Source organism: Garra rufa, chromosome 17, assembly GCF_049309525.1.
Source record: "Garra rufa chromosome 17, GarRuf1.0, whole genome shotgun sequence".
NCBI lineage: Eukaryota > Metazoa > Chordata > Actinopteri > Cypriniformes > Cyprinidae > Garra > Garra rufa.
The window spans coordinates 29,675,351-29,696,011 of record NC_133377.1 but is presented as its reverse complement, the minus strand read 5'-3'; the positions used below and the strand labels follow the sequence as shown (position 1 = coordinate 29,696,011).

Here is a 20,661-nt window from a genome sequence, read left to right as displayed (position 1 = left end):
ATTCATCAAAGAGTCCTGAAAAAAGTATCACAGGTTCCAAAAAATATTAAGGAGCACAACTGTTTCCAACATTATCATCCAAATTAGCATATTAGAATGATTTCTGAAGGATTGTGTGACCCTGAAGACTGGAGTACTAGATTATAAAACCCAAGCTTTGCATCACAGAAATAGATTATATTTTAAAGTATATTAAAATAGAAAACTGTTATTTTAAATTGCAATAATATTTCATAATATTACTGTCAAAAGTTTTGAATGGCAGTGTATATCACTATATATCAACAGTGTCAGATGCAAAAGAAATGTGTCAAATATTTAATATTGATATTGACAAATCAAGCATTAGCCGAGAATGAATTTCAGCTCATTATGTAATTCAGAAAATATTGCAGTACTGACAAAATATCCATATTTTCCATTTCACACATGTATTAAATGCAGGAGCCACTTTGTTTTACTAGATACTAACACAGTTTACTTAAAATGAGGGAAAATATCTAAAAATCCCACTGACATTGATATTCCAATTGCAGGATCATAACGGTGATAAAGATTACAGTGAAACCATAATGTTTAAATTTAGACGAATATCTTAAAGAAACTTTCTTCTGCCATATATGAGTAGCTTTCTTGGGTTAATATACATCTTATTATATAGTGTTTTCACAACGCGTCATCAGTCTGCCATATTGGCAGCACTGAACCGAATGGAACTGGCAAATTTTGCTTATTATTGCTGCTGAAAATGGTCAATTATTGTCATGTTTTGGGCTGTACTAATCGGTTGGACTGGAAAAAAAACTTTGGAGTACTACAGACTGCCAAAAGTTATCAACCAAACAAATCATTTAGATGAGAGCAAAAAACTGAGGAACAAGGCATTTGTGGTTGGCCAAACTAAACCAGGATTTCCAGGGCAAGAATCTTGACTACATTTGTGTTTGGTCATTTTTGGTCAGGTAGGTGAACTTTTAGGCTAATATCTTAATTAATCTTTACCGTCTAATAACTTTAGTTTGTCAAAATATTGCACCCTTTCCTGCTTACTAAGTCCTTTTCCATGTGATTTAGCAGATTCCACACATTTTTTCTGTGGTTTAGACAGCATAAATTAGCAGAACAACGCATTTAGTAGTACATTAACCGTGCAATCAATGCTGTTGTTTACATCCAAGTATGGTCAATATGGCCGCGCATCCAGGTAACTCCAGTGCAAACCACTGATCTATATTTAAGCAATAAGGTACGAGAGGCCGTGCCATATCATGAATAAATCACGGCTGAAGGGCGTTGTTAGGCACGAGTGCCTGCAACCCCTTCAGCCGTGATTTATTCATGATACAGCACGGCCTCAAGTACCTTATTGCTTTTATAAAACGGTTACCACACAATAAAAACATTAAAATCAAAAATATATATTAATTTATATATATTAAGTTGTACGTTTTCATAAAGTAAAGTCATTAACTGCCTTCCGCTGTAAAAAGTAGTCCCTAACTGCTGCAGCTGTGTTTACGTTGCTAAGGGTGGTTGCTAAGGGGGTTCAATGATACACAAAACCGTTGAGTGAAGCGGTCATAGCAGTGCCGTATCATGAATACCAGAGCCATATATATTAGGGATGTGCATATCGATCCTAAAGTATCGATATATCGATACTGATGCGAGTATCGAAAGTATCGATACTCAAATTGAAAATATCGATACTAAGGTGTGTTTTATTTACCAGTGATTTTGTTTATTTAACAAAAAGCCAGGAGTACAATGTGCATTGAATTGGATGCATAACCTATGTTAGAGAATAACTGTTCACGATAGAACACTTTTCCTACTCATCTGAACGCACGCAAATGATGCAAGACAGAACCAATCAATCACAGAGCGCATTCACTCCCTTTAGACAGTGCATTCAAACAGGGCTGTGTTTCCTAAAAGTATCATAAGAAATCATTGATGCTTTTGGGAACGACAGCCCTGTACAATGCTTATCAGAGGACAGAAAATAAAAAAAAATGTTTCAGCTATTTCTCAATAAACAAACTGAAACTGAAGCTTACATAATTTGCATTTCACAAGTGCAATTACATTTCTTTAAATTAACACTTAAAGTTCATTGATCATGTTTTGTAGTAATGTTAATATAAATTATACACTGGCAGAATAAAAATGTTGTATTTTATGTGTGCAACAGCCTGTCACTGGCAGCCCCTTATGAAACCAAGTATTTTCAACTGTAGGTTTTGTAGTTACCACTAAAGTAAACATATTTTAACCACGTGTAGAAAATAAAATTTAATTAGTTGCATATTAAATGTTAAAATGCATTTCAAATATAAAGTGTAAAAGGTTATAAAAAAAAGGGCATAATTACATATTTTACTCTTATTAATTTAATAAATGTAATAATTTAAAAATTAAGTTTAGAAGTATCGTATCGGTATCGATATCGATGATACTGGCCTTAAAAATATCGGTATCGTATCGAAAACAAAATAAGTGGTATCGCCCATCCCTAATATATATTATTTCTCTATGGCTCTGATGAATACGACACAGCTGCTGACCAATCAGAATTGAGGAATGGAACTTACCGTTTTATAAAATTCTCTATTATAGATCAGTGGTGCAAACCCTCTATATGAGTTAAGGTCAGAGGACGGGTGCTTTTAGGAGAACTTACTGTAAATTTGTGATTACGAGATAATTCAATGAAATGTTACACTTGTGTTACAAAGATTTTTAGCAAACTGATTCATCAGATTAATTTCTGCTATTTCAAAAACGAATGACAGGTAAAGTGTGACATGTGGTTTGCAAATTTCGAAATTCACTGTTTATATGTGGTATATGCTGTCATATAAAGAAATATTTCTCTTTAATCCACCACAGCTCTTATATTAGATGAGTTATATCTGACTTTCGATACAATAAGGATAAAACATCGCGGGCGTTTCAAACCTGTCTTGCTGAGGCTTCCCGTGCGGAGTCACGTGTCTGATCAGCTGTTCTGCGGCACATCCGCCTGACTCGCGCTAGAGTGTTTACATGCAGACTGCACAAGGCAGAATGGGCAGACTCGCGTGAAGCATTGCAGGTAAAATATCAACCGAATTCCCTTTACCGCACTGAAACTGGCGTTTGCGATAGTCGGAGTGCTTGTCAAAACGGAATGCAGCGACATTAAGAGAGTGAAATGTTGTGCAATGATTCATATCGGAAGTGTGGAGCTGCCAGCCCCGTAAGGCCTTTAGACTCAACATCTCCATCAATAAATCCAACTTTATTAAGCGCTTTTAATCAGTTTTCTAATGTAAATCCCAAACAGTATGCGTCGGCGGCATGAATATGAGAAATTATAGTGTCATTTTGAAATTTGCCTTTGATATTTAGGCTGTAGGGATGCCTGTAAATTTCAAATTATATTTCATTGGTTATGCAATTGATGTCTGTCCACATTATGAGATCAATGTCCCATATTTATTTTCACTTCTGGTTAGAGATTCTTAGATCCCGATTCTATATCTGAAAGCTGTATAATCATATGCATAGAGTGGGACACATTCCCTGTAAAATTCTAAATAATCTGTGACTGATATTGGTTTTCAATGATTGATTCTTATTTATTTTTTTTAATGATTGGACAGTTTTAAATAAGTGGTACAGCTTTGCTGATTGTTGAATAATTATTATGCCTTATCAATATGATGGTGATATTGTAATGTTATACTGCATTGTCTGTTCAAACAAATCTGATGTTTCAAAGCTTTGTAACTTATAATGGAGAACATAGATACAAATATTTCCTGATAGTAAGTCTTGATATCATCTGTTTTCAATTTTGGACCTTTAAGATGCTGATAATATAATTTAATTTAAATATATATACACTACCAGTCAAAAGTTTAGAAACAATAAGATTTGTTTGTTTTTTTAATAAGTCTCTTCTGCTGACCAAGCCTGCATTTATTTGATTCAAAATACAGCAAAAGCAGAAATATTGTAAAATATTTTTGCTATTTAAAATAACTGATTTCTATTGGAATATATTTTAAAATGTAATTTATTCCTGTGATCAAAGCTGCATTTTCTGCAAAACCTGAAAAAATTCTACTCGGCTGTTTTCAACATAACAATAATGATGATGCATGTTTTTTTTTGAGCAGCAAATCAGAATATTAAAATGATTAATGAAGGATCATGTAACTGGAGTAAAGATGCTAAAAGTTCAGCTTTGAAATCTCAGGAATAAATTACATTTTAAATAGAAAAATATTTCAAAATTGTACTGTTTTTGCTGTACTTTGGATAAAATAAATGCAGGCTTGGTGAGAAGAAGAGACTTATTTAAAAAAAACATTAAAAATCTTACTGTTCAAAAACTTTTGACTGGTAGTGTATTTATATTTTTTTTAATATAACATTGAAATGAAAGTTATGTTATTTAACAAGTAACTAAAATGGTGAACTGACCACCTGAATTTTAGTGACGCCCTTTCTGAAAATCTATTGAGGATTTGATATTTCATGATTCCTCTTTCTCTAATATTTTCAGAGTTTTCTATTTAACATTATAACGTATTACTGAATTAGGACGGCATGATTTTTGGAGGACTATATGATTCTCTTTGGACCTGAGGGCACATAGTCTGAACAACAGAAAAAGACTTAACGTGGCATCACAAGACCAGCACACACACACACACACACACACACACACACACACACACACACACACACTTCTGTGTGACGTTTCAGTTAAACGCCTGTCATGCTGCAGTATTTAATGCATGCAAACCATGTTAGATTACAATTATCTCATAGCCTTTGGTTAATTAATGTTTGAAGAAACGTACTCTTAGTCTTGTAATATTAGAAAACACCATTCCATTTCACATTGTCATTGTCTGTAAATGCATGCATATTACAGAACCAAAACATGTGCACATTCTTTTCTTAATTTAGTACTGCTCTAATATTATGACCAAGCATATTTCTGCACTTATGATAACATAGGGTTTTTGAGTTCACCCAGTAGCTCTTAGAATTCCTATGATCTACTGTCATGTGATTGGTACAGGAGCTCTGTTCTGTAATTGGCTGATGAAGTGAAGGCATGTGAGTGTGTTTAAACAGGTTTAGGCCTGGTCTGCTTCTGTAACCCTCCTTATTGGTGTGTGCTGCACCCAAAGGCGTTTTGATGTAATGAGCTGGGGTTTGTCTCATGAAACTGCTTAAATGTTTGGTAGATTATTTTAAATTTGCTAGTATATGTAACTTCCCTTTAGCATTTCTATTTATGCAAATTACGTTAGTTACTTTAGTGAGTTAGGTTTGTTTCGTTCCTTCATTTTGGTTAGGCACAGGTTTCTCACAGTAGTTTTTTTTTTTTTTTCAGTTCCTCATTTCGCATTTCAAATACCCACGCAGTAAATAAGGATTGCAATGCCATGTTAATCTTAGCTAAAAAAGCTTTTCTCCTTGATTATGCATGTGTTTAGGCACATACAGACGCACATATACAAGCAAAGGAACTTTTGCCCTGCATCTGAATCAAGTAATTTCTCCCACCACAGTTATTTGAAGCAGTGATAAATATTTATGCATGTTATGTGTGTGCGTTCATGCTCGCATATGTGAATAGCTAATGAAATATGCAAGGATTCATTTGTGGAGTGATTGCATCAGTGCTGCCTTTACCCTGCAGCTGTGCCAGTAAATGCAGTAGTTGCAATGTTAGAAACAAACTGAACATTAAGGCGATAGTTTCATGCTACACCAGCCAAACATCTAATTACAAAGCTATTTTTATTTCTATTTTTGCAGTTACCTAATAATCTTTTTGGTGAATGTCTAAGTCGAATTCCTTTGTGTGAGGCGTCTTGCAGGTCCAGTTCATTATTATTGTTGTGTTTAGAATATTTTAATTATTATTCATGTGTCTGCCTTGGTTTAATCATTCCTCTAGTTGTCCCTGAGGCTTTATGCTAATTTCCTGCACTGTACTTCACTGCAGAGGATCCTGGGATTTCCCACTGTACCAGAGCTAATGCATAAATCTAATTGAGCTGGGCCAAGGAGGTCTATAATACAGAAAGCTATCTGTTAGCTTATGTAATTTGAAATCTGCCACTTATGATTTTTATTTGGACAGAAAACAAACTTTTGAATGACTCTCAGTGGAGAGGAATGCAATTATTATTAATAATAATGTACATTTATATGATTATATACATTTTTTATTTTATTTTATTAGATTTTTAAAATAACATTAATACAGTTATTTTTATATGATTTATTGATATTATGTAATTGTTATTTATTTTTCATAATATTTTATTTAATAATAATAATAATAATAATATTACAGTTGTTTTTTATTATTTATTATTTATATTATTATTTTTACAATTTACACTACCAGTCAAAAGTATTTGAACCGTAAGATTTTTAATGTTTTCTAAAGAAGCATTTGATCCAAAGTACAGCAAAACAGTAAAATTTCGGAATATATTTTAAAATGTAATTTATTCCTGAGATCAAAGCTAAATTTTCAGCATTATTACTCCAGTCTTCAGTGTCACATGATCATTGTAATTCAAAATCATTCTAATATGCTGATTTGCTGTTCAAGAAACATTTATTATTTTTAATATTATCAATATTTGAGAATAGTTGAGTACATTTTGATGTATGATGATCTTTGATGAATAAATGAATAGAAAGAACCAAATATCAGCATTTATCTGAAATAAAAAGCTTTTGTAACATACATACACTATACCATTCTTGTAGTATATATATATATATATATATATATATATATATATATATATATATATATATATGACCCTGGACCACAAAACCAGTCATAAGGTTAAATTTTACAAAATTGAGATGTATACATCACATGAAAGCTCAATAAATAAGCTTTCTATTGATGTATGGTTTGTTAGGATAGGACAATATTTGGCCGAGATACAACTATTTGAAAATCTGGAATCTGAGGGTGCAAAAAATCAAAATACTGAGAAAATCACCTTTAAAGTTCTCCAAATTCAGTTCTTAACAATGCATATTACTAATCAAAAATTACATTTTGATATATTTATAGTAGGAATTTTACAAAAAACCTTCATGGAACATGATCTTTACTTAATTTCCTAATGATTTTTGGCATAAAAGAAAAATCAATAATTTTGACCCATACAATGTATTTTTGGCTATTGCTACAAATATACCCCAGCGACTTAAGACTGGTTTTGTGGTCCAGGGTCACATATATGTATATGTATATATATATTATTATTATTATGTTTTTTTTTAAATATACATTCATTTTTTTTTGGGAAGCAATTATAGAAATGTATACATTAATTGAGAAAGGATGCTTTAAATTGATCAAGATGATAAAAACATTTATAATGTTAACAAAGATTTCTATTTCAGATAAATGCTGTTCTTCTGAACTTTATATGCATCAAAAAACCTGAAAAAGCTGTTTTCAACATAATAAATGTTTTTTTTTTGTGTGCAGCAAATCAGAATATTAGAATGATTTCTGGAGGATCATGTGACTGGAGTAATGATGCCAAAAATTCAGCTTTGAAATTACAGGAATAAATTACATGTTGAAATATATTCAAAAAGAAAACAGTTCTTTTTAATAGTAAAACTATTTTAAAATTGTACTGTTTTTGCTGTACATTAATTTTCAAACATTAGATTTTTAAAAATTAAAAATCTTACTGTTCATAAACTTTGGACTGGTGGTGTATATAATTAAATAATACCTTTATGATTTGATTTGTTATTTTTTTGTTTCTTTGTACTATCCCACCCCCACAGTGGCAATTTCCAAGGCATCTTTTCTTCATGTATCAGCTAATATACCACAATTATTTATAATGCATGAGTTGCACAGGCTGTCTTTTGGTGTACAGAGATGTTAGATCAGTGTTTATTAGTTCATCTGCATAATTGATAAAGGTCGTTTGCTGGAGGTTGTGTGTGTGTTCAGAACCAAATGCAGCCTTATTAAAAAAAAAGAATGATTAAAAAATAGAAAAAAAATCCAGACAAGCCTGTTTTTCCACTGGATTGTCGAAGCAGGGATATTTTTGGTTTATAAATGTCTGGGAATCACTTCCAACCAGCGCTTGGCACTGCCAGTGTGTTTGCTCACGCGCCCTCAGTGCTGCAGAACAATTATACCACATATATAACAGATCAAATGCCGTTTGTTTGCCTCTTTGTTTCTTTGTTTGAGTCAGGACTGTGATTTAATTCACTGCACATCTGTCAAATGTTAGCATGGCTGGTTATTCTGGTAAATGAATACAAGTGTTGCTGGTGTAATGAACCTGAGGTGATGGTACAAACAATCCAATTAAATATTATTTAATTATTAAGAACGGAGTTGCTGGCATTCTTCATTCATGTTGCTGTCATGAATTTAGAAACATTCTGGCTGTGAAATACATTTGCATTCTGTGCCAGAATTAGCAGCTAAACTTGGATTTAATTACAAACAGCTTTCGACCAAAATGAAACTATGTAATTAATCCAAACAAACACAAATCTGTTTGCTGTATACTAACCAGACATTTATCAAGCTGCTGTGTATCTGATGTATTGATTTGAGTTCTGTCCTAACCAGTCCTAAAAAGTTGATGATGAAGACATTTTGTCATTTCTACCTTGTCATGTCTCCATTGCACTAATCTACATTTGTTTGTTTTGAATGTTAAAGGGATAGTTCATCCAAAAATAAAAATTGTCATCATTTGCTCATCCATATGTTATTACAAACATGTATGCATTTCTTTCTTTTGTGGAACATAAAAGAAGATATTTTGAGAAATGCTGGTAAGAAAACAGTTTCTGCACTGTAAAAAGTTTCATTTTAAAAACTTAAGTTCAGCAGCTACCTTAACATTTTAAGTTAAATCAACTTAAAACTGCAAGTAATTTTAACTCATAAGTTAAGTCAACTTAAAAGTACAAGTCATTTTAACACATTTTATTGTTGTGAGTTGAAATAACTTGTAGTGTTAAGTTGATTTAACTTAAAATTCTAAGGCAGCTGTTGAACTTAGGTTTTTAAAGGAGAAGTCCGGTGTGATATTGACCTAAAGTGTAATGAATCATGATACCGAGTGTGAACGTACCTTGCATATCTCATCTCGTCTTGTCCACTGCAGTCCGAAATCTGGGGTCAGTTAGCCGATGCTCACAACAGGTTGTCAATGATGGTGAATAGGGCATCGAAGTAGCCATGTAAATAAATCACTGTTTTATGCCATTTACGAGGCACAAAGTAGCTCCACACTTCATTGGTAGACTTCCAAGGGCCCTGACATTTAAAACGAGACATTGAGAAAAAGCACCGGTAGTTTATTTACGAGAAAATTTATACAGACAGTAACTGCAAGAAGTTTAGCGGCCGCCGCCATCTTGAATTTAGCCACGATAAGTCGAGTGACGAGCAGGAAGGAAACTACAACCTGATAAGTTGAAAACCTGATAAGTTCCTTCCTGCTCGACACTCGACTTATCGTATCGCATAAAACAGTGATTTATTTACATGGCTACTTCAATGCCCTATTCACCATCATTGACAACCTGTTGTGAGCATCGGCTAACTGACCCCAGATTTCGGACTGCAGTGGACAAGACGGGATGAGATATGCAAGGTACGTTCACACTCGGTATCATGATTCATTACACTTTAGGTCAATATCACACCGGACTTCTCCTTTAAGTTGAAACTGGTGAAATCTTTTTACAGTGTGGTCCCATTGAATTCCATTGTATGTACAGACTACTGAAAATGTGAATAGTTGACCAATTTACTCATGGAGCCACATAAATATCTTCATATCTATAGGATTGAATCATTGAGGGCCTTTAAAATTGGAATGCCAGAAGGAAAATTTGTTAAGAACCAGAATCTAAAAGGCTATTAAGAAATCTTTAATACTTCTTGAGTATTAGTGCTTTTTGCCATTTTTGAACTGTCACCGTTGGCATATAATGAAACAAAAAAAAGTCAACAGGTTTTACTAATAGACCTACCAATTTCTAAGTAAAAATAAAATGCTGCCAGCTTTCTAAAGTAATTTTGGCTCCAAAACTCAGGTGAAATGTCATTTCGAATCCCCTCTACAATACATTAGTAAATATACATCTGTGACATTTAATATTTTGGCTTTCATCACTATATATTTTGTCTTTCTACAAAAATTCTAACAAAATCAAAACATTTGAGCTGGGGACCTCTGGTTGACCTCTGGTTGAGTTGACACTGATGACCCAATAGTCAGTGGGACTAACATTCTTCAAAATACCTTCTTTTATGTTCCATTTAAGAATGAAAGTCATACAGTTTGGAACTATATAAGGTAAAGTAAATGATGACAATTTCCATTTTTGTGTGGACTGTCTCTTTAAAAAATTCTTCATGTTATACAATAGTTAAATATGCAGTCAACGATAAGTAAGCTATTAGTATTGTCAGTTAGTCTCTGTCGGTTTATTCAGTTGTTTTTGCTCTTCTGTTTGGCAGATTAATGGTTAGTGGACTGTGGTCTCCACTGTGATCAGGCCTATGAGGAGAACCAGGCGAGTCTAACAGTAAGTGTCCACACAGTACCTGTGTAGATGTAGTTCTTGTTTTGTACTGTAGTGTTGATCTTGGCTTCGGTGGTGAGTGTTGATATCACAGTCTTTAGCTCTTCCTCTGTGGTTTTGCAGGACATGCAGCACCCAAACTTCGAAACACGACACCCGCTGCAGCAGGACGAGCAGGAGACGGGTTACGACCCCCTACAGAACTACAACAAGAACAGAGACCGTAAGATACCTAATATATCTACATTCAAATTATGAGACCTAACAATGTCAGAATAGGACTGGATATTTTATATTGTGTTTATTTTCGATAAGTACTGTGATTTGTATTTTGACAATTGCTCTCAAATGTTTAAAACTTCTCATATTGGTTAATAATTGGCAAAGCAAACTTACCGGTATGTGTGAAGCTAGTAATTACTATATTTTACTTACTTACACTATTGTTTGAAAGTGTATGGTAATTTTTTTATGTTTTTGAAAATACGTTTATTATACTCATTTATTTGATCAAAAATAGTTAAAAACAGTAATACTGTAAAATATTACTACATTTTAAAATTACGGTTTTTCATTTTAATATATTTTCAAATTCTATGTCACATGATCCTTCAGAAATCATTCTGATTTTCTGATTTGGTGTATTTTGAGATTGAGAAAGAACAAGATTTATTTTAAACCGAAATCTTTACTGTCACTTTTGATCAATTTAATGCATCTTTGCTGAATAAAAATATTAATTTCTTTAAACAAAAACCTTACTGAACCTGAGATTTTGAACAATAGTGTATATTTAGATATATATATTAGGGCCGGGACTTTAACGCGTTAATTTAGATTAATTAATTACACAAAAATAACGCGTTAAATTTTTTTAAAGCATTTTAATCGCACTTATTTTTGCACCGCGGAACGTTTCTCACTGGATTAGTTTCGGCGGACTGATTTTACTGGAGCACCAACTAGACAAAAACAAACCACAGTGAACAAGGACAAAGAAGCTGATGAGACCGCTTTGGTTGGCCCTGTGAATGGGAAATTTTGTTATAAAAAAAACGAATGGATGGAAGCGTCGATAAGAGCATGGTTGCATCCTATTGCTACACTTAATGGCAATATTGCACTGGTCTGTTGGACTTGGTTGAACAAAAATAAACAATATTTTGTTGCTTAAGCTATTCAGTCACTATTCAATGGTATACTAAAAATCCATATGAAAAAACTTACTTCTCACTGTTCTCAGGTCAAATATTTATATGCGATTAAAATGCGATTAATTTTGATTAATTAATTACAAAGCTTCTAATTAGATAATTTTTTTGAATCGAGTCCCGGCCCTAATATATATGTTTATTTTTACAAAAATATTTTAAAGTTTGAAAAATGCCAGGAGAGACTTCAATGAAACAAATTCAGTTTTGAATTGATTCACTTGCATAGGCCATTTGAACAGTTTCAGAGAAATAAATCGAACTTATGAAATCTAATGCTACAAAATATCACTAGGGTTGTGTTATTAAAGGGATAGTGCAACTAAAAATGAAAATTCTGTCATTAATTGCTCACCCTTATGTTGTTTCAAACCCATAAGACTTTTGTTCATCTTTGGAACACAAATTAAGATATTTCTGATGAAATCCTAGAGCTTTCTGACTCTGCATAGACAACAGTCATTATTTTTGCTTTCTTTGCGCACAAAAAGTATTCTCGTAAAATTAAGGTTAAACCACTGATGTCACATGGACTATTTTATCAATGTCTGTACTTCCTTTCTGGGCCTTGAAGATGGTAGTATCTTTGCTGTCTATGCAGGGTCAGAAAGCTAAAATATTTTCATTTGTGTTCAGAAGATGATTGAAGGTCTTATGGGTTTGGGACGACATGAGGGTGAGTAATTAATGACATAATTTTTATTTTAAGTGAACTATCACTTTAATATGCAATATATTGCCTAGCACTGTGCTGAACTATGAAAAAAAATTATTATTATCTAAAAGTTAATTATTCTGAATTCTGTAGTTTCCAGTTGAGTGTTTAGGTCACCAACTATGACATCTTAACTGTTTTCTCTGTGTTTCTTTAATTTCAGGAGGATCATTGGATAGTGCTGTTGAGTCCACGTTTCAATCATACAGGTCATTCTTCTTTGCCTAATGTCTCAAAGCATCAGAGATCCACTCTGGCTCACATGTGAAACTCACTGCTGTGTGATGAAGGTGTATCTCTATCCTCTAACTTTCTGTTTGACATGCTCTGTACAGAAAGGAGTGGGATGATTTGTTCCAGAACAGTAACTACCTGGCGCGGATCAGGCAGGCTGGTATTAACGGCCGATTACGGAGCAGCCGATTCCGCAGCGTATGCTGGAAGGTAATGGCTACGTGACAGTGGCAGATGACAGGTTTACTGCATGAAAAGTGTCATCTTGTTGTTATTAGGGTTGAAAGGTTAAGTGTGCGATTTCTGAGCCAAATGGGGTAGAACAAATTATGAGCTTTGGTTTGATTGGTTCCAGCTTTATCTGGAAGCCCTGCCAGAAGATAAGGCTCAATGGATCAGTCGAACCAAGGAGCTCAGAGCACAATATGAGAAAATCAAAGAGACGGTATGTGTGCACATGTATGTGGCAGTGATTTATGTGTCTTCAGTATGTTCTGAATGTAAATCATGATTGTTTGTTTTGAACTGCAGCATATTACAAACCCTCGCAAAGCTGCCGGCCAACAGGACCTGGTGGTGAACAACCCACTGTCACAGGATGAGGGGGTGAGAGAATAACCAATGCAGTAAAACTGCATGGATCTGTTCATTAATGTTTGACATCTTTTTTTCTCTCTCTTCAGAGTCTATGGAATAAGTTCTTTCAGGATAAAGAGCTCAGGAGCATGATCAAACAAGATGTTTTACGAACGTAAGTGTGTGAACTACCTGTACAGAAACACTACCATCCATTCAGTCTTCTGTCATTATTTACTTATCTTCATGTCATCCAAGATGTTCATGTCTTTCTTTCTTCAGTCGAAAATAAATTTAGTTTTTTTTTTTTAGGAAAACATGTCAGGATTTTTCTCCATATAGTGGACTTTAATGGGACCCAGTGGGTTGAAGGTCCAAATTGTAGTTTCAGTGCAGCTTCAAAGCTCTACACCCGGGGTTGTCAACTGGCGGACCGCAAGATGCATCCATGCGGACCGTCTTTTGACATAATTAATTAAATAAAAAAAATGCCAAACGCTAATTTCGAATAAATAAATTTATATCAAGCACACCAGAGTCAGTGTTTGGGTGCAATCTTCCGTGCAGTGATGAGAGCAGAGATCAGCGCATTGCGTACAGACAGATGTAGCTTTCAGTGAGTGAAAAACGTTGATGGAAAACGCATGTTTCAGCATCTGACGTGCACATTCTCTTAGAGACAATTATAGATGAATATACTTAATATGCTGATATTAATTTACTTCCCTAATATTTCTCTTGTGCGCCGAACACAGTGGGGAAAAAATAAAAAGAAACGTATTTTGTGGAGGCTAAGGGTTGTTTTTGAAAGTCAGCGTTTATAATAAAGCTCTCAATTTTCATTGATGACTGCAGTATTATTAGGGGTTAAGAAAGTCTTAATTATGATTTCAGGTTGTCTTAAATTCGGGACTAAAGGTGCGGTCACACTGCATTTTTCGTTCCATTGACTTCCATTCATACGCATGCGAATGCTTTAGACCGGAAGCGCAAGCCCATGCGAAATATTTTCGCATTTCGCTGCGTCCGAAAGTTCAAACTTGGTAAACTCTGACCAACGAATTCGTATCACATGACTCTGTGGGACCAACAGGAGATCGATACGTCACAGCATGACCTCTAGCTGAATGAAAAGAACCTTAAATTTAAACATTTAAAACTGCAACACTGCGGTAAAGTGTAGTAGATTGTGTGTTTTTACATTTAAAATGTATTATTAGTGTCATGTGCTGAATTTAACTTTTAAAAAGACGCAGCAGAGAATGACGTCATATCACGACCGTTGCAGCAGCATCCGAAGGAATTTCGCACGCTCAAAGTCTAGTGTGACCGCGGCTTAAAAGGCAAGAATTGCGATGAAACTTTATAAAGCTATCCACTGAATAAATATGAGCGCTGCACGTTTCAAAGTCAGCTATGGCGCTGCTTTGTGTACCATTCTGATAGCGCCTCCTGCTGGAAGAGAATGATCTGCCATTTTTAATCAGTGGTACGTCTGCTGTTGTCAAAAAGACCAATATAAAAAATCAATCAATGGTTTGAAGCAGCAAACACCTAGAGTTGTAAATGTGAACTAATGGATCGACAAGATAATGTGTTATACAAATTTAAACAATTAAGGCAGTAAAATATATGTATATGTTAATTAATATAATACTTGATTGACAATAATTGTTTAAATTTATATAAGAACTGATACTTTTGACTCTTGAAGGCTGGAATGTGAAGCTTATAATTTAAGAAATCTTTTTTTGTTTTGTGAAACTTGCATCTGAATTGTAACTCATGCTTTTTACAGTCATTTTAATTATTTATTTATTTAATTCTTCATTTATTTTTGTTCAGGTCTTAAATGTTTAGAATTTAAGATAAAATATGCTGCAGATACCCTGGTCTCGCAAAAAACATGAATCGTTTTTTATATATAATTGTCTGGACCTCGGCTGGTGAGCAGGGTTCATTACTGGACCTCGAGCCGTTTTAGTTGAAGACCCCTGCTCTACACATTCCCAGCTGAGGAATAAGGGTCTTATCTAGCGAAACATTCTGTAATTTTTCTAAAAAAACAAAAAAAAAATACAAATGTATATACTTTTTAATCACAAATTGCTCGTCTTACACTAGTTTGACTTCACACATTATGTAGTCATGTTGGAAAGGTTACGTGTGACATAGGTGGAAGTACAGTGTTTACAAAGTGAATGTGCAAAAAAAGTCAAATGGCATTTACAAAGATGTTGGATGATTTTGAAGTTGGAAAAAAAAACATGCGTGACCTTTCCGATATGATTACGTAATGCGTGAAGTCGCAGATGTACATCGCAGAGCTAGTGAAAGATGAGCATTTGTGGTTAAAAATTATGTAAAGGTGTTTGTTTTTGTAGAAAATGACTACAAAATTGTTTAGCTAGGTAAGACCCTTATTTATCGTCTGGGATTGTGTAGAGCCCTTTGAAGCTAAGCTGAAACTACAATTTGGACTTTTAACCCGTTGCCCACCATTGAAGACCACTATATGGATAAAACTCCTGGAATGTGTTCCTCAAAAACCTTAATTCCTTTTCGACTGAAGAAAGAAAGACATGAACATCTTGAATGACATGGGGGTGAGTAAATAATCAGGAAATTTTTATTCTGGAAGTGAACTAATTCTTTAAATCAGCACATTAAAATGATCATTAAAAGAGAAGTTCACTTCCAGAACAAAAATTTACAGATACTGTACTCACCGCCATGTTCATGTATTTCTTTCTTCAGTCTTAAAGAAATTGTTTTTTGAGGAAAACATTTCAGGATTTTTTCTCCGTATAATGGACTTCTATGGTGTCCCGAGTTTAAACTTCCAAAATGCAGTTTAAATGTGGCTTCAAACGATCCCAAATGCGGTTGTAAACGATCCCAGCTGAGGAAGAAGGGTCTTATCTAGCAAAACGTTTGTTAGTTTTGTATTTAAATTAAAATTTATATCATTTTTTACTCAAACACTCGTCTTGACTTGCTCTGCCTGAACTCTGTTGTTTTCCGTTTCAAGACAGTTAGGGTATGTCGAAAAACTCACATCTTATTTTCTCCCTCAACTTCAAAAATCATTTTAAAATAATCCTACATCGCTGCAGAAGTACTGACCCAGTGTTTGCAAAGTGAACATGCAAAGATGATCAAACAATTTTGAAGTTGAGAGAGAAAATGAGATGGGAGTTTTTCGACATACCCTGACTGACTTGAATCGGAAAAAACAAGACAAGACGAGCGTTTGGGGTTAAAAATTATATAAAATGTAATAAAAAAATAAAATAACCGATCGTTTCGGTAGATAAGACCCTTCTTCCTTGGCTGGGATCGTTTGAAGCCGCATTTAAACTGCATTTTGGAAGTTCAAACTCAGGGCACCTTTGAAGTCTGCTATATGGAGAAAAATCCTGAAATGTTTGCCTCAGAAAACATAATTTTTTTACGACTGAAAAAAGAAAGAAAGACATGAACATTTTGGATGACAAGGGCGTGAGTACATTATCTAGAATTTTTGTTCTGGAAGTGAACTTCTCCTTTAAAACAATTGGTTTTAGTGTGTATTTGATTTTTTTTTTCATACAAAATAGAATTTAATTTTAATACTGTTGCATTATTATATTACATCATATTATATATTATAATACATCTGTGTTTTCTCGATTGGCTGCAGGTTTCCAGAGATGCTGTACTTCCAGGAAGAGGATGTCAGAACAAAGCTGACTGATATTCTCTTCTGCTATGCACGAGAGAACGAACAGCTACTGTATAAGCAGGTTTATAAACACTTAATGATTGTCATAAATACTTCCACACCACAACATAACCTGTCAAACTGGCTCAGACGTATCTAATAATAACTTTCCCTGAAAATAAGCATTCATCTCTTTACATTATCCTCGTTTTTCAACTCTTCATCCCTCCCTCTCTCTGTCTCTGTACAGGGCATGCATGAGTTACTGGCTCCTATAGTGTTTGTTCTCCACTGTGATCACCAGGCGTTTCAACATGCCAGTGAGACGGCCAATCCCAGGTCTGACCTATTTACCATGTAGGCGAGACCATCTGAAGACTCTAATTAAAGTTTAAATTTGTTCTGCGTAGTGTTTTGAATCATTATTAATGGCATTTTCAGTTATTCTTAGTATGTTTATTTAAACTGTCTTTCCTCATTTGCAGTGATGAGATGAAAGTCCTTCTGGATCCTAAATTCCATGAGCATGATGCTTAGTGAGTCAATGTCGCATTATCATAACACATTTTAAACCACTTTGTCGTGTCCAAACACTCTATGCTCAGTCTGTCTTTTTGTTCTTTACTTTTCCCGTAGTGCCATGTTTTCTCTGCTCATGGAGACAGCAGAACCCTGGTTCAGCAGTTTTGAGCGGGAGGTCAGAAAGGTACCAGGAAAGATTTTAAGTAAAACTTTGCATTGATATTTTGTTAGTGTCTAATTCAAACTTCAATCTTCTTAAAGGTTGTATCAGCGATTTCAAGCCTGAAACATAAAGTGTCAAATTAAGCTGACCTTTCTTCATGATCCGCTCGCTGCCTGCCCCATAAATTGGCTGTAAAAAAAAACGCGTCTCTGTGGTCAGCCTAGGGTCGTGTTGTGGACTTTCGCTCTGCCTCCCTCACATCCCTGCACCAGTACGAAAGTCCACAACACCAACCCCCTGACGGTGATTGGTTGGAACACTGTTTGTTTTGCTGTGGAATCGTTGGTAGCACCGATTGTTTTTTTGGCATATCTCGGACCCTAGGCTGACCAGAGAGACGCGTTTTTTTTTACAGCCAATTTATGGGGCAGGCAGCGAGCAGATCATGAAGAAAGGTCAGCTGAAAGTGACACTTTATGTTTCAGCCTTGAATCGCTGATACAACCTTTAACATTACTTATGTTTAAATATTTCAGGGCAAAGAAGAGATGTTAACCAGCATCCCCTTTGCAAGACCACAGGACTCGGGCCCTTCTGTTGCCATTGTGACTAAAGTCAACCGAATTCAGGACCAGCTAGTAAAGAAACACGACATTGAACTGTACATGCACCTCAACAGACTAGAAATAGCTCCCCAGATTTATGGCATGTGAGTATGAATGAATAATATATTTATTTTGTGTGTGTGTGTGTGTGTGTGTGTGTGTGTGTGTGTGTGTGTGTGTGTGTGTGTTAAAATAAATTTATATAAAGTTAAATATGTGACCCTGGACCACAAAACCAGTCATAAGGGTAATGCATTTATACAAAGCTGAATAAATAAGCTTTTTATTGATGTATGGTTTGTTAGGATACAACAATATCTTGCCAAGATACTTGAGAATATCTGGAATCTGAAGGTGCAAAAAAATCTAAATATTAAAAAAAATCACCTTTAAAGGTTTCCAAATGAAGTTCTTAGCAATGCATATTACTGATCAAAAATTAAGTTTTGATATATTTACAGTAGAAAATTTACAAAATATCTTCATGGAACATTATTTTATTTAATATCATGATGATTTTTGGCATAAAAAAATCTATAATTTCGACCCATACAATGTATTTTTATATATTTTTATGCAAATATACCCATGCTACTTAAGACTGGTTTTGTGGTACAGGGTCACACATATTATTTGTTACAATAATTTAAATATATTATTATTAATATTATTACAATAAATTTACAAATAATTAAATGTATATATTTGTACATGTAGAATTAAAGAGAGGTTAAACCATAAGTGTTTTTTTTTTTCCATCTAAATTTGTAACTTTTTCTTCATTTATGAATTCTGTTTCTGTGTGTTTGTGGGCAGTCGCTGGGTTCGACTGCTATTTGGTCGGGAGTTTCCCCTGCAGGATCTGTTGGTGGTCTGGGATGCTCTTTTTGCAGACAGCATTACATTGGACCTGGTGGATTACGTGTTTGTTGCTATGCTTCTGTACATCAGAGATGCATGTGAGTTCAGTTCTCATAACACAAACCAATGGAGTGCAAGATATAGACTTCTTAAGGCCCAAATACACTTTGAGTGTTTCCCCTGGAGTTCTGTAGATATCAAGCAATATAAACCCACAGAGTCATCAGTCTGTCTAGTCATATCGCATCGCTGACACCTACATAACCAATCCAAACATAGGAAGTAATGGCATGCAGATGAGCTGGCTTATGCCTACTGGCACTGAATGTGTATCTTTACAAAGAGCGTTATCAGTTTATTTAAATATGGAGTAACTATCGTTCCTGTGTTTTTCATGTCACAGTGATCGCTAGTAATTTCCAGACGTGTCTCGGGCTCCTGATGCACTATCCTCCTATTGGAGATATCCACTCTCTGCTGCTGAAAGCCCTCTTCCTCAGAGACCCTAAGGTACTGTTATGAGCATTTGCACTTTTAATATTTACATCTTGGTTAACTTTTTGAAAAAAATATATATTCATAAAATATCTAAATATTACAAATACAATTTATTTTATGAAATATTTATTTTTTTGTTATATATATATATTTATTTATAAGATGATAAATATTATTATATTCTAATTATAAATATATAAAGTAAATGTAATATTTAGTCATTTAATTGGAATGATAATAACTGAATTACTATTATTAGTTATTCTGGAAATTATATTATATATACGTGTAGGGAATGTATCCCAGTGTCCTAAACACAGGTTTAACCTAGCGTGACACTCAAAAGCAGAGACACTATATACTGCTAGTACATTATGTAATTAGTATAACTTGCTATTTTTCTCGTATGTCTCTTTATGTAATTTCAGAATAATCCACGGCCAGTAAACTACCAGTTCCAGCAAAACCTTGATTACTACAAAACCCGTGGGGCCGACTTGGTCAACAAGACTCGGTATCTTGTATTTTTGTGCATTCTTTTTTTTTCTCTCTTTTAATGCAATGCTTGTTTAAAGAAGAAATTAAGCATGTCCAAGAATTAATATTATAATTCATAATGTACAGTGCCTTGCGAAAGAATAATTGCCAAATGCAGATCTGCAAAACTTGTCGCATCATACCCTAAAAAGACCTGAGGCTGTGAAGTGAAGTGAAAGTGAAGTCAAAAGTTTACATACACTTGGCAGAATCTGAAAAATGTGAATTATTTTACCAAAATAAAAGGGATCATATAAAATCCATGTTATTTTTTTTATTTAGTACTGACCTGAATAAGATAGAAGATGTTTACATAGAGTCCCGAAGAGGAAATAATAGTTGAATTAATGAAAATTACCCCATTCAAAAGTTTACATACGCTTGATTCTTAATACTGTGTTGTT

At 34.2% G+C, this 20,661-nt stretch overlaps 1 protein-coding gene across 1 annotated transcript in view; it reads left to right on the top strand.

The window, feature by feature from the left end:
• The first annotated feature begins 3,012 nt into the window (after positions 1-3,012).
• tbc1d5 (TBC1 domain family, member 5) overlaps positions 3,013-20,661 on the top strand; it is a 24,389-nt gene continuing 6,740 nt past the window's right edge. Inside the window, exons 1-16 of the mRNA XM_073821466.1 lie at positions 3,013-3,097; positions 10,568-10,635; positions 10,756-10,855; positions 12,722-12,767; positions 12,894-13,002; positions 13,148-13,237; positions 13,324-13,398; positions 13,476-13,543; positions 17,051-17,153; positions 17,322-17,410; positions 17,557-17,607; positions 17,708-17,777; positions 18,293-18,465; positions 19,178-19,320; positions 19,626-19,732; positions 20,149-20,234. Of these exons, the coding sequence (XP_073677567.1) occupies positions 10,759-10,855; positions 12,722-12,767; positions 12,894-13,002; positions 13,148-13,237; positions 13,324-13,398; positions 13,476-13,543; positions 17,051-17,153; positions 17,322-17,410; positions 17,557-17,607; positions 17,708-17,777; positions 18,293-18,465; positions 19,178-19,320; positions 19,626-19,732; positions 20,149-20,234 (1,307 nt within the window). The 5' untranslated portion in view covers positions 3,013-3,097; positions 10,568-10,635; positions 10,756-10,758. The remainder of the gene's footprint in view (positions 3,098-10,567; positions 10,636-10,755; positions 10,856-12,721; positions 12,768-12,893; positions 13,003-13,147; positions 13,238-13,323; positions 13,399-13,475; positions 13,544-17,050; positions 17,154-17,321; positions 17,411-17,556; positions 17,608-17,707; positions 17,778-18,292; positions 18,466-19,177; positions 19,321-19,625; positions 19,733-20,148; positions 20,235-20,661) is intronic.